The sequence below is a fragment of the Piliocolobus tephrosceles genome, chromosome 9 (assembly GCF_002776525.5).
Source record: "Piliocolobus tephrosceles isolate RC106 chromosome 9, ASM277652v3, whole genome shotgun sequence".
NCBI classification, from domain to species: domain Eukaryota; kingdom Metazoa; phylum Chordata; class Mammalia; order Primates; family Cercopithecidae; genus Piliocolobus; species Piliocolobus tephrosceles.
The window spans coordinates 22,593,820-22,610,099 of NC_045442.1; the positions used below are offsets into that span (position 1 = coordinate 22,593,820).

Here is a 16,280-nt window from a genome sequence, read left to right on the forward strand (position 1 = left end):
CCTATTTCCTATTGTATCAAATGTAAACACTCTGTGCTAGCTTCTAGGGGTCCTCATGATATACCTCCACCCATCAATCAAGCTATTATTTAACTGCTGTAAAATTGCACAGTGCCACACAAGGCATAGTCTCTTCTCTCAAGAGGCTTACAGTACAGTGGTTTATTTTCACAAATAACTATAATACTTAGTAGACTACGATAATACCCTAAAAGAAGTATGAACAAAATCTTTGAATGTTCACAGATGGGGGAGACAATTTCCAACATAAACGATCAAAGCTGGCTTTATAAAGAAAGTGAAAAAGTTAATCTTAGAAAGAAGGAACATCTCTGTCTCTAGGAACAGGAGAGAATGAACAAAAGATGAGCAAACAGGGAAAATAAATGTAGAAGTAAGAAGTTTGGGCACTTTACATGGTAAGGGTCATCTTCTCCATAAAGTGAACACATAAGCTAAATTGTGAAAAAAAAAAGAGTATGGTGGTTTTAAGTTTTAGATAGCCATCCTGTGACATTTGATAAAAAGAAATGAAAAAGATACCTAGGAAGCAGCAGTAAGAGCCATCTGAGGGTAATCAGCAGGGACTTTACCATAACATTTGTGAAATAATTTGTCACAGTCACCAGCTAGTTGGCGAATCCAACTTGGCTCCCTATCAACAAATCTTCCTTCAAGATCTTCACTGACTTTGCTCCACTTAGTTTGTTTCCTTGACACAGAACCATGCTGTGCTCATTCTCACCTCCATGCTGTTTGACTGTCCTCACTTGTTGTGTTCACGGACTGCATTTTTCTTCCATACTGATTCCAATGCATTTGTTCATTAAGTCATTCTTAGCCATTTTTATCAAGATCTTACTGATCTCCTTGTAAAATGAATACACCAGCATATTGTTTTCACCGTAAGTTGGCAATTAATTATATTTGGTCTTATGTTAACTGTTTCATGGATCAGTTATCTCCCTCACCAGACTAAAAACCCAGTAAGTGAGGAGCTTTGCGATATTTCTCTCCACAGAATTTGTTTCAGTGCTAAGCATACAATAGGCATTAATTCATACTTTCTTAATAATTACAAAAACTAAAACATTTCATTATTTGTCCTCCTTTCCATTAGGAACAAGACACAAAAAATTATATGAAAGGCCCACAAAAATCTATTTTCTTCAACTCATTCTTATTTTATAAAATAGCATGTCTATGCAATAGAGACTTTATTGGACATAACTGAAAAACATATATGCTCATCTGGTCTATCTGAATATAAATTAATTATTCTACAAATATCTGCAGGAATTTTTCTGAGATATCCAACATCTGAGCAGTCCATACTTAGATATCAGCCGGGAAGGAACTACTAACAATTCCAACTTTCTGCATTCCTCCCACCCCACCACATCACTTTTAGTTATAAAATATGTAAATGTATCTTCCTATTTTCCTTAGATAACCATGGTTTATAGTCTGTTACATACCTATTGAGACCTGTCTCTAAGCACTTATTTATACATATAATACAGGGATTTCTTATGTTTATGTGTTTGCTTTCATATAAATGAGATCATTCTATTTGCTTCTCCCTTCCCCCAAATAACAGGTGATAGAAATATTTTTATGCTGAGTAAACACAGCTATACCTCATTCTATTTAACCATTGTAAAGTGTTTCATGGTATGTGTGCCATTCTCTCTCCAATCATTGCTCAACTGATGGCATTTGTTTAATTTTTTAAAAAAGAATTATGTAATAAATACCCTTAGACATGTATCTCTGTGTATACGTGAAAATATTTCTTATGTGTCAGAGGATATATTTAAAATTTTAATAAATAACAAAAGGCTACATCATTTTTACTTCCACCAAGAGTGAAGAATAGCCCCATTTACTCATATCCTTGTAAAATGGGGAGGGATGGTATCAACATTTTATCCCTTGCCTATTCCATTCCTATGGCCACCACTATAGCAAGGTCAGCAGAAGTGAAAATTTTCCTGTGAGTAGTGATCATGTTTGATTATAAAGAACTTCGAAATCTTCTGATAAAATTTTAATTTCCTGTATGCAGCTGCAGATAAGAAGAGGCAGCTAACCTTTAAAAATAAAATGGAAGTAAATAAGACCATCCCTTTTTCTCCTTTACATCACCGCTTTCCCTATGGAAGAAAGTTGTTTCATTGTAACAAAATGGCTGACTCCTTCACCAAGGGGTCTTTGAAGTCTGCCATAAGAGGGGAGAATTTATTAACAGAGGAAAGTCTCCATGATCTTACTCCATCAACTGACATGCCTCATTCAATAACCCTTTACAGTATCACAGGAGATGAATACAATAAACATGTTTTTTATTCTCACTGAAAACTAAAAAACTTTCTCTGGTAACAATGATTAGTAGGGGAACCAAATTCTAAATGTTTATCAACTCAAATCCTAGTAAATAGAACCAGATTCTTGAAACTTCTCATCCAAAACCAAATAACTATTAAGTTTCTCACTTTTATTTTATTTTATTTTTTTTTTGAGACGGAGTCTGGCTCTGTCTCCCGGGCTGGAGTGCAGTGGCCGGATCTCAGCTCACTGCAAGCTCCGCCTCCCAGGTTTACGCCATTCTCCTGCCTCAGCCTCCGGAGTAGCTGGGACTACAGGCGCCCGCCACCTCGCCCGGCTAGTTTTTTGTATTTTTTAGTAGAGACGGGGTTTCACCGGGTTAGCCAGGATGGTCTCGATCTCCTGACCTCGTGATCCGCCCGTCTCGGCCTCCCAAAGTGCTGGGATTACAGGCTTGAGCCACCGCGCCCGGCCAAGTTTCTCACTTTTAAAACCAGAGTAGGTTCCTAGAATTTAAAAACTACAAAATAAAAATAACGTAGCTCAATTGCTACATGACATTATCTAGTACCAAAACCAGTGGTAATTTAAATTAAGAGCTACCTCAACCTTTGTTGGATCTAAATTTTTTGCTTTTTGGTGAGGCAGAAGGAGTTGAATTTCTAACACTGTAATCCATGAGAATAGGCTATTCTGATGAAGAAATTTCACATTTGCAAAGGCCTTATCACTTGAGACTGCTGGCAAATTCAAAGAGTCATCCACATTTTGCCAGAGTCTATTACTCTCAGCTAAATAAAAGAGGTTAAGAAAATTAAGGATGAAATATCAAAACTCTTTTATGCCAGAAGAAAACATCAGAAGTCTAGCTTTTATTGCGATTCACCCTCTGCAGTGGTTTCAACTCTAACCTCTCTCAATGATAATGAGTGGTTTTAACCACAAACTAAACCGCAACCTAGAAATCAACACATGCTTGCTGTAATGTTGAGCCATCTTGACTAAGAAATAAAATCACTGTTGCTGAGCTTCTGTATATAAACGTAGGCTGATCAGTGCCAATCACTGGCATTTAGCTTTCAAGTGCTTAACTTTGTCTATAAATTGTTCTGTGCTCCACTTTGACAGCTTGCTTTCTCTTATGCTGTCAGATTTTAAAAATATGGTGAAATCAAATGGCTATGAATTAAAATTAGATTCTTTCAATTTCAGCAAATATAACCAGCAGCTTTAGGTTAATTTAGTATAACTTTTGAGTAAGACTAATTTAAATGATCATAATCTTATTTTAACAAAGTGGCAAAAAAGTAGTAGGAAAGACTCAGGGTTCGAAGGATGAAATGTCAAAGGTACAATTATTTTTTTAGAAACATTAAACTAAAAGCAAACTGAAAAGTAAGCAACACAGAAATTCCTGAATGTTAAAAACCCAAAGAACACCACCATTAAAAAGAAAACTAGTAAAGTTGTTATACATACGCTGCACTGTAATTACCTAAAACCCAATTACTAAAATGACTAAAATGCTACTTGTTGGTATAACCATAATTACTGTAACATTTCTTCAGAGCCCAGTGCAACAAAAAGGCCTCTGTGAATTGTTCTGTGCTCCAGCCTTGAAGGCAAGGTTTTGTGGCATAGTTCTCTCCTAATATCATTTTGAGAAGAAATAGAAAGTAAAATATTTTTTCCTACTTCAGACCGTTTCTTCCCTGGATTACATAAAACTACCAGAGGTACCAGAAGGCTTTAAAAAACATCAGGTTCATACTTTAAAACAAAGTAACTGTTGGAATGAAGCTTAATATTTTCTTCTGTTCATAGCTAATTTCTCAATGAGAAAATATTCATATAAAATAATATTTTTAATTCAAGAAGGCAGACTAACAGTTAAATCAGAGAAACTATAAATATGTATTTAAGCACTCTCTTATTTAACTGCAACTTGATAAACCCCAACCCATTTCCTTCTGTCTCTTCCTCACATCCTATGAGCTGTCAGCAATACTAGCTGCTCAGCCTGGAAGTAAATGGCAGCAATTATCACAGGGGAGTGATAGTTACTCCAGGAATGTTCATGTTAAATAAAGAAAAAAGTAAAAACATTCTGGTCTACTTATAAGAAAAAAGAAAAGAAGGAAAAGGCAAGTAAATACAGTGATTTCTGGAAAGTAACTGTAAGATGATACAAGATTTTATTTTCAGTTATGAATTTAGGGCAAGATTCTTTAGTCCAGCGAAAAGAGAGTGGGCAGCTGCTTCCAGACTCGCATCAACTCTGCAGAATAGGTGTTGGCCTTTCTGTTTTTCATTTTCAGTTATACTTTCCCAGAACTAGAGTAGGATTTAAAAAAGGAAAAGTATCAGGAGAACCATAATTCAATTAAGTTTCCACTATTGAGGGTAAATTGTTCTTCCTCAATAAATGAGAGTGAAAATCTCAAAGGTCAATTAAAACTGTTGAAATTTGTAAGAGACCAAGACCCAAAGGTCAAAGTTGCCCACCAAACCTCAATCTTCTGCTACATAATCAAAATACTAGCACTGGAAAGGATGGAGAAAGACAGAGTAATTATTTTAATAAACATGGTAATTGATAAATGACTACAATGTCATAAAAAGTTTCAATAAATATTACCAATTTACTTTGCCATTTACTCAGAGTAACAGCTGTACTATACTTGGCGACAACTATCAAATCTATATAAAAGTAAATGCAATGTTATTTAAAATTTTCTTGTTGTTAATGTTTCAGTTCTCATTGATTTCCAATTTGTAATACTGTAATCTGACCCTATAGAATAAGCTAGAGGTGAGGCATATGTGTTATTCTGAGATAACATCTAAACTACAAGAGATTAATACTAAAATCAAATATTTTCATATTAGTAAACACACTTAAAACACAGAAGAATCACCTCTAATAGGACACTAATCCTACTTACTAGAAGACTGTATCATATATCACTACCTATGCTTTCTCTGTTTGCCAGGATTATTCATTTCAGTACTTTAATCGCATGCACCTTTGACTATTATTTAACAAGACTGAGATACAGACACATATAAAAATATTAAATAATAAAATATTGTTAGACTATTTGAGACAGAGAAGGCTGAATGAAAATCATGCTTTATATATCTATCTGATCAGTTGAAGGAGTAGGCAAAGTTATACAGATATTTAGGAGAAAAGAGTTCTAAACAGAGAGATGGGAAGTACAAATATCTCAAGGCTAGAATTTACCTGATATGTTCAAGAAACAATAAAATGTCTAGCATGTGTAATATCCTAAGATATACACAGTGACTAAACATCAATGAGAAGGATAAGAAAATCACTTTATAACATTTCAAGTATCTTAAATTTTAGTTCTCCTGTCTGATTTGCAGTAGAGTAAAGCAACATTTTGTTTTTCTAAGACTAAGAATTTGGATTTTATAAAAAGTCATTTTTTGAAAGTGCTTTTAGGTGACGTTTCACTGAAAGTGATTATGATGAGATTATGCATTATTCTTTCTTTTCTTCTTTACCATTCCAATTAGTTGGTTGTTCATACTAACCAAACTTACAGATACATATTTCAATGTAAAAACATACAACACAAACTAAATATGTCACTGTGTGACATATTTACTATATTGAACACTATACTGAATATATGCTGAATATATATGGCCAACAGAGAAAGCATATATACACTGAATATATACTGAATATACTGAGGAACACTGTACTGAAATAAAACTTAAACCTATATGTTGAATTGGCCCAGAGTATACTAGGAAAATGTGATCCTGAAAAATAAACAGTGAGAAATAAAATATAGTTCTTAAATTTCAGAAATTTAGAAATAATACTTTGGCTGGCCAAGCAAAATGACTAAGTCACTTATCAAGGGGGGGGGAAAAAAATGGACTGGCCTCATCTTTGTACATTCAATTCCAGAAGAAGGTAGAACTATCTGTTAGTTCTACTGAGATCCTCAAGGAAAGGAAATTTGATCCAATTATTTATATCCACCTAAACTGTTTCTGAATTATAAAAGCTATACACATACAAGAACTATAGGAGAATACTGTTCCCATGAACCATTTTTGAGAAAATGACTACCAACCAGACTGACTTCAGCCAACCAAGAAATGACTGAGGCAACTATGGCAACAGGACTGCTGATGAACATTAAGACTAAAAACAAAAATGGGAAGTAGTATAACAAGGTATGTGTTACCTATGCTGACAATGCAATTAACAAAAATAAGGAGAAAAAGAGACTCCTCCAGAAAGGGCAGAAAGTAGAATAAACTCATTGATTGCCTCATCTGTACCATAATTGATATTTATGGATCACTCTACCCAACAAAAGTAGAATACATATTAAACTGCACATGGAATACTTTTACTATGATGAAAGAATTCAAGTTCTATCAAGAATGTTTTTGACCACAATGGAGGTAAACTAGAAGTCAAAGTCTAAGGTTTTTGCCTTTAAAAGTAATAGCAAAAACCGCAATTACTTTTTTACCAACCTAATAAGTAAGTCATAGATCACAGAAGAAACAAAAAGGTAAATTAGAAAATACTTTAAAAAGGAAAATACAATATATCAGAATTTGTGGGAAGCTGCTGAAGCAGTACTGAAGGGGAAATTTATAATGCTGTCTTTATGAGAATAATAGAAAGGTCTCAAATTAATGACCTCAAGCTGCCACCATAAGAAACTAGAAAAAGAACAAATAAAACTCAAAGTAAGCTGGTGAAAAGAAATAATAAAGTTCAAAATGGAAATCAATGAAATAAAAACCAGAGAAACAATAGGGAAAATCATAAAACTAAGAGAGGATCAATAACATTGATATACTTCTAGCCAGAATGATTAAGAAAAAGAGAGAACATACAAGTTCCTGATATCAGGAATTAGAGAGGTGGCATTACTACAGATTCTACAGATATTAAAATAACATTAAGAATGTTATGAACAACTTAAAGCTTTAAAATATGATAAATGAAATAAAACAAATATATTCCTTGAAAGACCCATATGACCAAGTTTGCTGAAGAAGAAAGTAATAACCTGAATAGCCCTATACCTATTAAAGTAATTGAAATTGCTTTAAAAAAAATTCCTATAAAGAAAAGTCCTGTCCTGGATGGCTTCACTGGTGAATTTTATCAAATATCAAAGGAAGAAATAATGCAATTTCATACCAACTATTCCAAAAATTGAACATATGTAGCCAGCATTACCCTGAAACCAAAAACTAGATAAAGATAGGCTGTATAATATTACATGTGAATTCATTGTTTATTCAAAACAAATACATCTAATATTTAGAACTTCTACCAGAATGTAACTTTTTAATTTATTTCTTCTTGGTAAGCAATTTTGGTCTTATTATCTGGGTTTTTATCAAGTTCAGGGAAACATTATAAAATTAGATTTTATAACTGTATCACCACTATTTGGCCTTCTGGAACATCTAGTCCTATCTGCCATGACTTTGTAATTTTTTCACTTCTTTTCTACACATTTCTTTTTGATCTAGATTCTAGGGGACTTTTAGTTTATCCTAGAGACCGGTTTCTGGCTGTGTTCATTTGGTTATATGGAATTTTCCATTAAATTTGATTTGGCAAACATATCTCTAAGAGTTGTATTTTATTCTTTGTTTCCTTCTTGTATCAGCCTGATCATATTTTAAACACGCAGTTTAAATTCTATGTTCTTTTTCTCCTAGGATCACTTCTCCTTGTTCATCTTAGCCATTTCAATAGATTTTAAAGAGGAAAAAAAAGCATGAAATAATTGTGCTTGGTCCTTATCATCTTGAACCAGAAATCTGATTCTCTTATTTATACAGGACATTCGGTAGAATATTAATTTTGGATATTAATAGAATAATTCAGTATGTGTTGCAGACAATCTTGCCTTTCAGAGGGACATCTAAACCATAAACCAGTTAACTAGAATATGTAATCTCTTTCCACTACAAATAGTAATATGATAGTGTCATGGGCCAAAAATCAGGGAAACATAGATTCTAATGGCTACTTATTACATCCATGTTTCAGCTTGCTTTTCTGTAAATAATTGTCCTGTATAACCTAAGACAGTCTACGCAACCCTGCTAAGAAATTCCCTAAAACTGCTTTGTTTTAAGTAATGGTAGGTAATTCAAATAAATTCTCCCAATAAAAAAATAAATAAATAAAAACATCTTCCAAAACCAAAATCAGAGAGTTAACAACATAATGACTAAGCACCAGACCAGAAACAAGCTGGGAACCCAGATACAAAAAAAACAATGGAGATAATTCCGTCCTAAGAGCACATCCCTAACTGGAAGACGCAGCTAAAAGGCTACGCCATTTTTTCAGCAAGAGTTAAAATCTAGGGTCTGCCAAGGGTGAGGACTCTAGTCATCAACCTCACCTGGGACCCTCTAGAGCTGCACCCTACCAGTAAGGGTGAACTGGAAATAAAACAGCCATCCAGTTAGCCTGCAGAAAACCTTTTAATCACTTGGGGGACCAAAAAAATCTCAAGCCTTGAACACAAATGGATTAAAGTGATCCCCTCTCTACTAGGTACCCAACAGAGGCAGACAAAAACTCTTCTGGAGAAAGATAACATCATCACAGGCCTCAAATTATTTAGTAATCATGCCTCTGAAATACTCATGACTGGACCAAGCATGGTGGCTAAGGCCTGTAATCCCAGCACTTTGGGAGGCAGAAGTGGGCAGATCACCTGAGGTCAGGAGTTCAAGACCGGCCTGGCCAACATAGTGAAATCTCATCTCAATTAAAAATAGAAAAAAATTAGCCAGGCGTGGTGGTGGGCGCCTATAGTCCCAGCTACTCAGGAGTCTGAGGCAGGAGAATCGCTTAAACCCAGGAGGCGGAGGCTGCAGTGAGCCAAGATCGCACCACTGCACACCAGCCTGAGCAGCAGAGTGAAACTTGTCTCAAAAAAAATAAAAATGAAAAAAGTAAAATACTAAATATTCATGACTGAAATTATGTAAATTAAGCAGAGATGTAATTATTCTAAATAAACATAGTATCCTTATACCACATTAATAACTAAAAAGGCATCAGAATTTTTAAAATTCCCTTTACTGGTATAAATTTATGCGCAATCGGAAAAATAAACAAGACTACATAAACACAGAACATATCACAGCTCAATTCAATTTTTTTGCAATTTGGCTAAGTCTCTAAAACGTATTTTGAACTTCAAGTCATCTCCTCGCTTATCCCCTTAGTATTACAGATAAACAAACTTTAAAGTATACTGGCTGTGTTTAAAAAACTAAACAACAATGGTTTTATTTTTCAGTATGGAATACTTTAGCAAAGAAAGGACCACACCCAGTATAATAACATGCAACTCAGAAATAAGCAGAAATAGAAAAAGCCACCCATTTTGCAATTTAAACTATGACAGAATATATACACATGTAACTCAACATTCTCTCTCTTTTATAATCCCATTGGGCTCATTTCCTAAAACCTATTTTCTTTGTCAAGAAAAGGAAATGAAAAGTGATTTTAAAATATTATCTTAAAAGTTTTACAACTTTGGTAACTGTGAATTTTAATCCTGAATTTTCATTACCAAATGGACCAAAAATAGTCCTGTTAATATCCAGTTAGCTATTAACAGCTATCAATATCTTCTTTCTCCTCTCATACCTATAGTATCTGGGAGATCTAGCAGTTCATTGTGCTGCAAGTCAAGGTTGGTTATCTGTGTACAGTTTCCAATCTCCTTTGGAAGGTGTTCAAGTTGATTGTGAGCTACATCCAGCGTAATGAGGTTACATAATTCACCTGTAAATTGACCAACATAAAAATTCAATAAGCATTAAAGAACATACTAGATAATACTTGTAAGCAAGAAAATAAATCTTATAATTTCTGAAAACAACTGGAAACAAAACCATATTAGATAGGCAACTTTTATTTTAAAATTTTAAATCATTTAGTGAACATACTTGCATTGCAAGAAAATGAAAATTTCTTTTTCTGTATCACAATTGCATTTTCTTTCTCAAAAACTACGTCAACCACAAATCTGAAACCATTACTTCAAGGTGACATCTGATAAAATGTTGTTTGTGAATGATTACTTTTCCAACCTCTTTAAATAACCAATTCAGTCATAAATGTTTACATATATTCCAAAATTTGAAGTACTGATTTTGTTAACCAAATTCAGCATAAATAATATCAGATACACCTTGAGTTCAGTTTGAGGGTCATGATCTACCTCAAGATATGGAAATAAATGGAAATGGAAAAGTAATTTTAAAATATTATCTTAAAAGTTTTACAACTTTGATAATTATGAATTTTAATCTTGAATTTTCATTACCAAAATGGATCAAGATAGTCTTCTTAATATCCAGTTAGCTACTAATAGCTATCGGTATCTTCTTTCTCCTCTCACACCTATAGTATCTAGGAGGTCTAGCAGTTCACTGTGTTGCCAAACAAAGTTGGTTATCTGTGTACTGTTTCCAATCTCCCTTGGAAGGTGTTCAAGTTGATTGTGAACTACATCCAGCTTTCAAATATGAAATCTCATATATGCTTTCGAATATGCAAGTGTTCTGATGTTATATAAATGCATAAATTGACATTTATAAATAAAAATTGCTTCTCAATTTACTAGGACTCTCTAAAAGGACAGAAAATAAGGTATATTTCTCCCTTTCCATTCTGGTTGAAAGGTCTGTATTGGCAATTTAAATTACCTGTAGTGTTACTGAGTTTTAAAAAACCTTTTCATTTTTATTGGTCTTGTCAAGGCTTTTCTATTATTATTTTTTAAGGCAGAGGTTGGAGATACAGAAAAGTACAAACTTTAGAACTCTGAAGAATGGGTGTGTAACACATTTTTAAGCCACACATAATAAACACAGGCAACAAAAGAAAAATCGATCTTAGATTTTATCAAAATTAAAAATTTTAGTGCATCAGAGGATACTATGAAGAGTGAAAAGGCAACCTATACAGTGGGAGAAAATATATGCAAATCACATATCTCATAATGGATTGATATCTAGAATATATAAAGAACTACAATAAAACAAGACCACCACAAAAAACCTCAAAGAAGCCGATTTTAAAAAGGGCAATGAACTTCAATAGATATTTCTCTAACGATATATAAGTGGGCAATAAACACATGAAAAGATGCTCAACATCAGTAATCACTAGGGAAATGCAAATCACGAGCAAATCACGAGGTATCACTTCATACCCATTGGGATGGCTATTATCAAAAAATAGAAAATAACAAGTACTAGTAAGGATGTGGAGAAATTGGAACCTTTGTGCACTGCTGTTGGGAAATGGTACAGTTGCTGTGAAAAACTGCACAGTGGTTCTTCAAAAAATTAAACATAAAATTACCATACAAGTCAGCAATTCAACTTCAAGGTATATATCCAAAAGAACTGAAAACAAGGACACAAACACGTATTTGTACACCAATGGTCATAGCAGCATTATTCACAACAGTCAAAATGTGGAAACAACCCAACTGTCTATTAACGAATGAATAACCAAAATGTGGTATGTATATATAAAGGAGTACTATACAGACTTGAATACATTTCTGATAGGTGCTAAACATGGATAAACCTGGAAAACATTATATACCATGTGAAATAAGCCACACACAAAAGAACAATTTTATGATCCCTCTTATATGAGGTACATGGAATAGTCAAATTCACAGAGACAGAAAGCAGAACGGTGGTTAGTAGGTGCTGAGGAGAGAGGGGAATGAGGACTTATTGTTCAACAGGTACAGAGTTTCAGTCTCAGACGATGAAAATGTTCTGGAGATGAATAATGGTAATCATTGCACGGCAATGTCAATGTGCTTAATGCCATTGAACTCTACAAGTAAAAATGGCTAAAATGATACATTACATGTTATGCATATTTTATAATAAAAAAACTTATGGGACATAGCTAAGCCAGTGCTAAGAGGGAAGTTTATAGCACTAAATTTTTATATTACAAAAGAGGTAGGATCTCAAATCAGCAATCTAAGTCCATCTCAAGAAAACAGAAAAAGATAAAAATAAGTCCAAGCAAGCAAAAGGAAGGTAATAAAAATGAGTATAAATCAATAAAAATGAAAACAAGGAAGAAAGAGAATAGTTAATGTAAATATAAGATGCTTTTTGGGGGGAAAAAATCAATGCTTATAGCCCTCTGCCATGATTTACAAAGATAAAAAAGGGAGAAGACACATATTTCAAATATTAGCAATAAAAAAAAGGAATACAGATCCTACGGTGTTTAAAAAGATAAAACGGACATACTACAAAAATCTTTGTAATTATAAATCATAAATTCAAAAACTTAGAAGATATAACCTAATTATTCCAAAGCCACAAACTACCAAAACTCAATCAATATGAAACAGAAAACCTGAATAGTACTATAACCATTAAATAAATATTTGTAACCAAAAAGTTTTTCAAAAAAGAAATTCTAGGCCCAGATGGCTTCACTGCAGACTTTTACCAAATGCTTAGAAATGAATTAACACCGATTTTATGCAATGTCTGCCAAAAAATAGAGGAGGAAACAATTTCAAACTCATTTTATGAGGTATTACCTTGATATTAAAATCAAAGACAGTACAAAACAGAAAACTATAAATCAATGTCTCTCATGAGATTTCTGTGTCAGGAACTCAGACACAAAAATTCTCAACAAAATATTAGAAAACTGAATTCAACAACATAAAAGGGATTATACATCATGACCAAGTACGATTAGGATTAATTCCAGATACGCAAGGAGGGTTTACTATTTGAAAATCAATCAATGTTATTTACCATATCAACAGTCTAAGGAAGTAAGATCATTTGATGATTCATACAAGGAAAACTTTTAACAAATGCAAAATGCATTCATGTTAAAAACCATCACCAATTTAGAAACAGTGGGGAATTACCTCAATTTAGTAAAAAGCTTCTATAAAAACTTACAGCTGACTTCCAGTTTCCAATCTAACGCATAAAAAATTTTGAAGTCATTGCTCCTGTCCTCACAACAAGAAAAAGGCTGAATAAAATGAAGATTATCAACTCTTCTCATATCCTTTTGAGATCTAAGGACAAACCTCTGCCCCCAGAACTGGAGAGAAATGTGATACAGAGTTACCAGGAGTAGAAGCCACAGCTGGGAGCTTGGTAGGAACACTTACTGAACTAATTCATTCATTCAGACAAAAAAATTCTTGCTATGTGCATTCTCTTTTTTCAGGCCCAATACTGGGCACTGAAGAAACAGACTACAATATACCAAATGCTTGTATTCATGAAACTTACAACTTGGAAAAAGACAATGTGATTTGAGGGAGGCTACAGAGAGTCTCTGCTCCAAATAGGTCTCCTTCACTGCTTCCTTATAAAATTTCACCATTAAAGAGCCATTCTTTTGGATCTTCATGGCCATTCACCTCAAAGTTCTTTATCTTTAAGGTGGTGACCCTTTCACTGACTCATTCATGAAAGAAAAACTTACTGTGCAACTACTGGAGATTCAACAGTGCAGGAAATGAAACAAGTCTCCATCTACATGAAAGATTCAGCAGTGCAGGAAACAAAGCAAGGTTCCATCCACATGAAACTTACACTGTAGTGTGCATGGAGTGGGGAATCATAAAATAAAGAAATAAAGTGTCAGGATGTGATAACTGCTGTAAACAACAAGAAGAAAACACACAAGGAAAGGAAGCTGGAACTGTGACTGTTGGGGGAAGATGGGGTGGGGAAAAAAAAACCTGTTTGAACTGAGACACAGGGGATTGGGGGGGAAATAGGCAGAAAAGGAGAGGAGGGAAAGAAAGTGAGAAATCTAGGGTCTTAAATATCACCCTAAGGAATCTAGACCATTTTGACCAGATAATAAAGCACAATTTAAAGTTTTTAAGCAAACCATGATAATCAGAGTAATGTTCTAAAAAGTCTGTTTTCTCTAGATTTGAATGGATGGACTGGAGAAAGAGAAATAAAAAATACAGAGCCTAGGTTGACGCAACTGCAATTAGCCCACAAGAAATAGTGTGAAAGTCTATACTACATCAATGGCAGTGGAAGTAAGTGAATGAACAACAGGCCTACTATCAAGAGGGACAGAAAAAGTGACAAGACACTTTGGGAGCCCGAGGCGGGCGGATCACGAGGTCAGAAGATTGAGACCATCCTGGCTAAAACGGTGAAACCCGTCTCTACCAAAAATACAAAAAATTAGCCAGGCATGGTGGCGGGTGCGTGTAGTCCCAGCTACTCGGGAGGCTGAGGCAGGAGAATGGCATGAACCTGGAAGGCAGGGCTTGCAGTGAGTCGAGATTGCGCCACTGCACTCCAGCCTGGGGGACAGAGCCAGACTCCGTCTCGAAAAAAAAAAAAAAAAAAAGTGACTGGACTATGTGGTAGAATATCGCTTTTCAGACTACATATGGTGAAGGCCTGGTTCTTTGTCTTTTGCTTTTCCCAAGTGGTTGTAGATGAATATTTAAAACACAAACTCACACACTTGGATGTCTCAGCAATGTCAAATTGTTATATAAGATTCTAAATGCTTACTTTCAGTTTCTGTTCTTAATTTGGGCAAACTAGTAACAAATAGTTGGTGGCCCGGTACTTGTCTAGTGAGTAGGCTACACCTTGACTAGAACTAGAATAACAACAAAAAAATTCTCTGATTCTAAGATATTGAGTCTGGGTTGATACAGAAGATAAGATGCAATTATGAGAGAGGAATGGAATCCACAAAGAAGAAAAGTTGAGCTGAAGTTATAGTTTGGTCATGATGAATTTGAGATACCAGTGTGACATCTACGTAAAATATTTAGTGGCTAATTGTGGGGGAAAAAACATGAAGAAAATGTTATCATGGTAGAACATTTTTGTCCTAAGAGAAAGTTGGATTTAACATCTGCAAACATTGAGCTCTGGCTAAGGGTAATGGTGGATTCGTGTTGATAATTTAAAACTGTGGATAAAATATTTAAAGGCATACAGGGATACCAAAGTTAAAACTAGAGGGAATTTTAACCCTTAAAAAGAAGGGAACTGTAGTAGGCAGACTTCTAAGATAACCCCCAATGGCCCTGCCTCATGAATAATTGTATACATTATCTAATTAACCCTCCCTTTGAGTGTGGGCTAAACTTAGTGACTTGCTTCTTACCAATAGAATATGGCAAAGGTGATGGGATGTCACATTTGTGATTCAGTTACAAAAGATTGTGACTTCCATCTTGCTAGCACGTTAATGATTTCTTAGCTTACACCCTTTGATAAGGCAAGCTGCCATGTTGAAAAGACCCATGTGAAAAGGAACTAGGAGCAGTCTCCAGCCAACAGTCAGCAAGAAATTGAAGCCCTCTCTCCAGCAACCTGCTAGGAACTAAATCCTGACAAAAACTACATGAGCTGGGATGTGAATCTTTTCCCAGGTAAGCCTTCCCAAGCCCTGGCTAACACTATGACTGAAAAATCTTGTGAGAGACCCTAAATCAGAAGGTCCAGTTAAGTTGTGCCTGATACCCAAACCAAATAAACTATAAGATAACAAACGATTGTTGTTTTAAGAGTTATCTTTTAGAGTAATTTGTTACACGACAATAGACAACTAATATAGCAATCACATGAGATTCACCTTCATAAATGCCTTTTTATAAAGCTTTTACCATGAAGTTACTAAAAAATCTGTAGGTGAAAAGTAAATCTCAAGTCAAAAGCCAAAGTCCTACTGCCAAGAAGCCAAAGGACAGGGTTCAGGGTTATAAGAGTGACTGGAATTCAAGGTTGGATACTCTGTAAAGCAGGAAATCACAAAGAGCAGACTCCTAAAATTTGCAAATACACCTCAAATTTTTGCCTGACTCCGAAAATGCATGTGGGAGAGG

The 16,280-nt window shown here is 34.5% G+C and overlaps 1 protein-coding gene across 2 annotated transcripts in view; it reads right to left on the minus strand.

The window, feature by feature from the left end:
* The window catches only part of SHOC2 (SHOC2 leucine rich repeat scaffold protein), a 97,339-nt gene that overhangs the window by 22,518 nt on the left and 58,541 nt on the right, over nt 1–16,280 (minus strand). For both annotated transcript variants that reach the window (XM_023206606.2, XM_023206607.3), the window contains exon 3: nt 10,028–10,165. In XM_023206606.2, the coding sequence (XP_023062374.1) occupies nt 10,028–10,165 (138 nt within the window). The remainder of the gene's footprint in view (nt 1–10,027; nt 10,166–16,280) is intronic.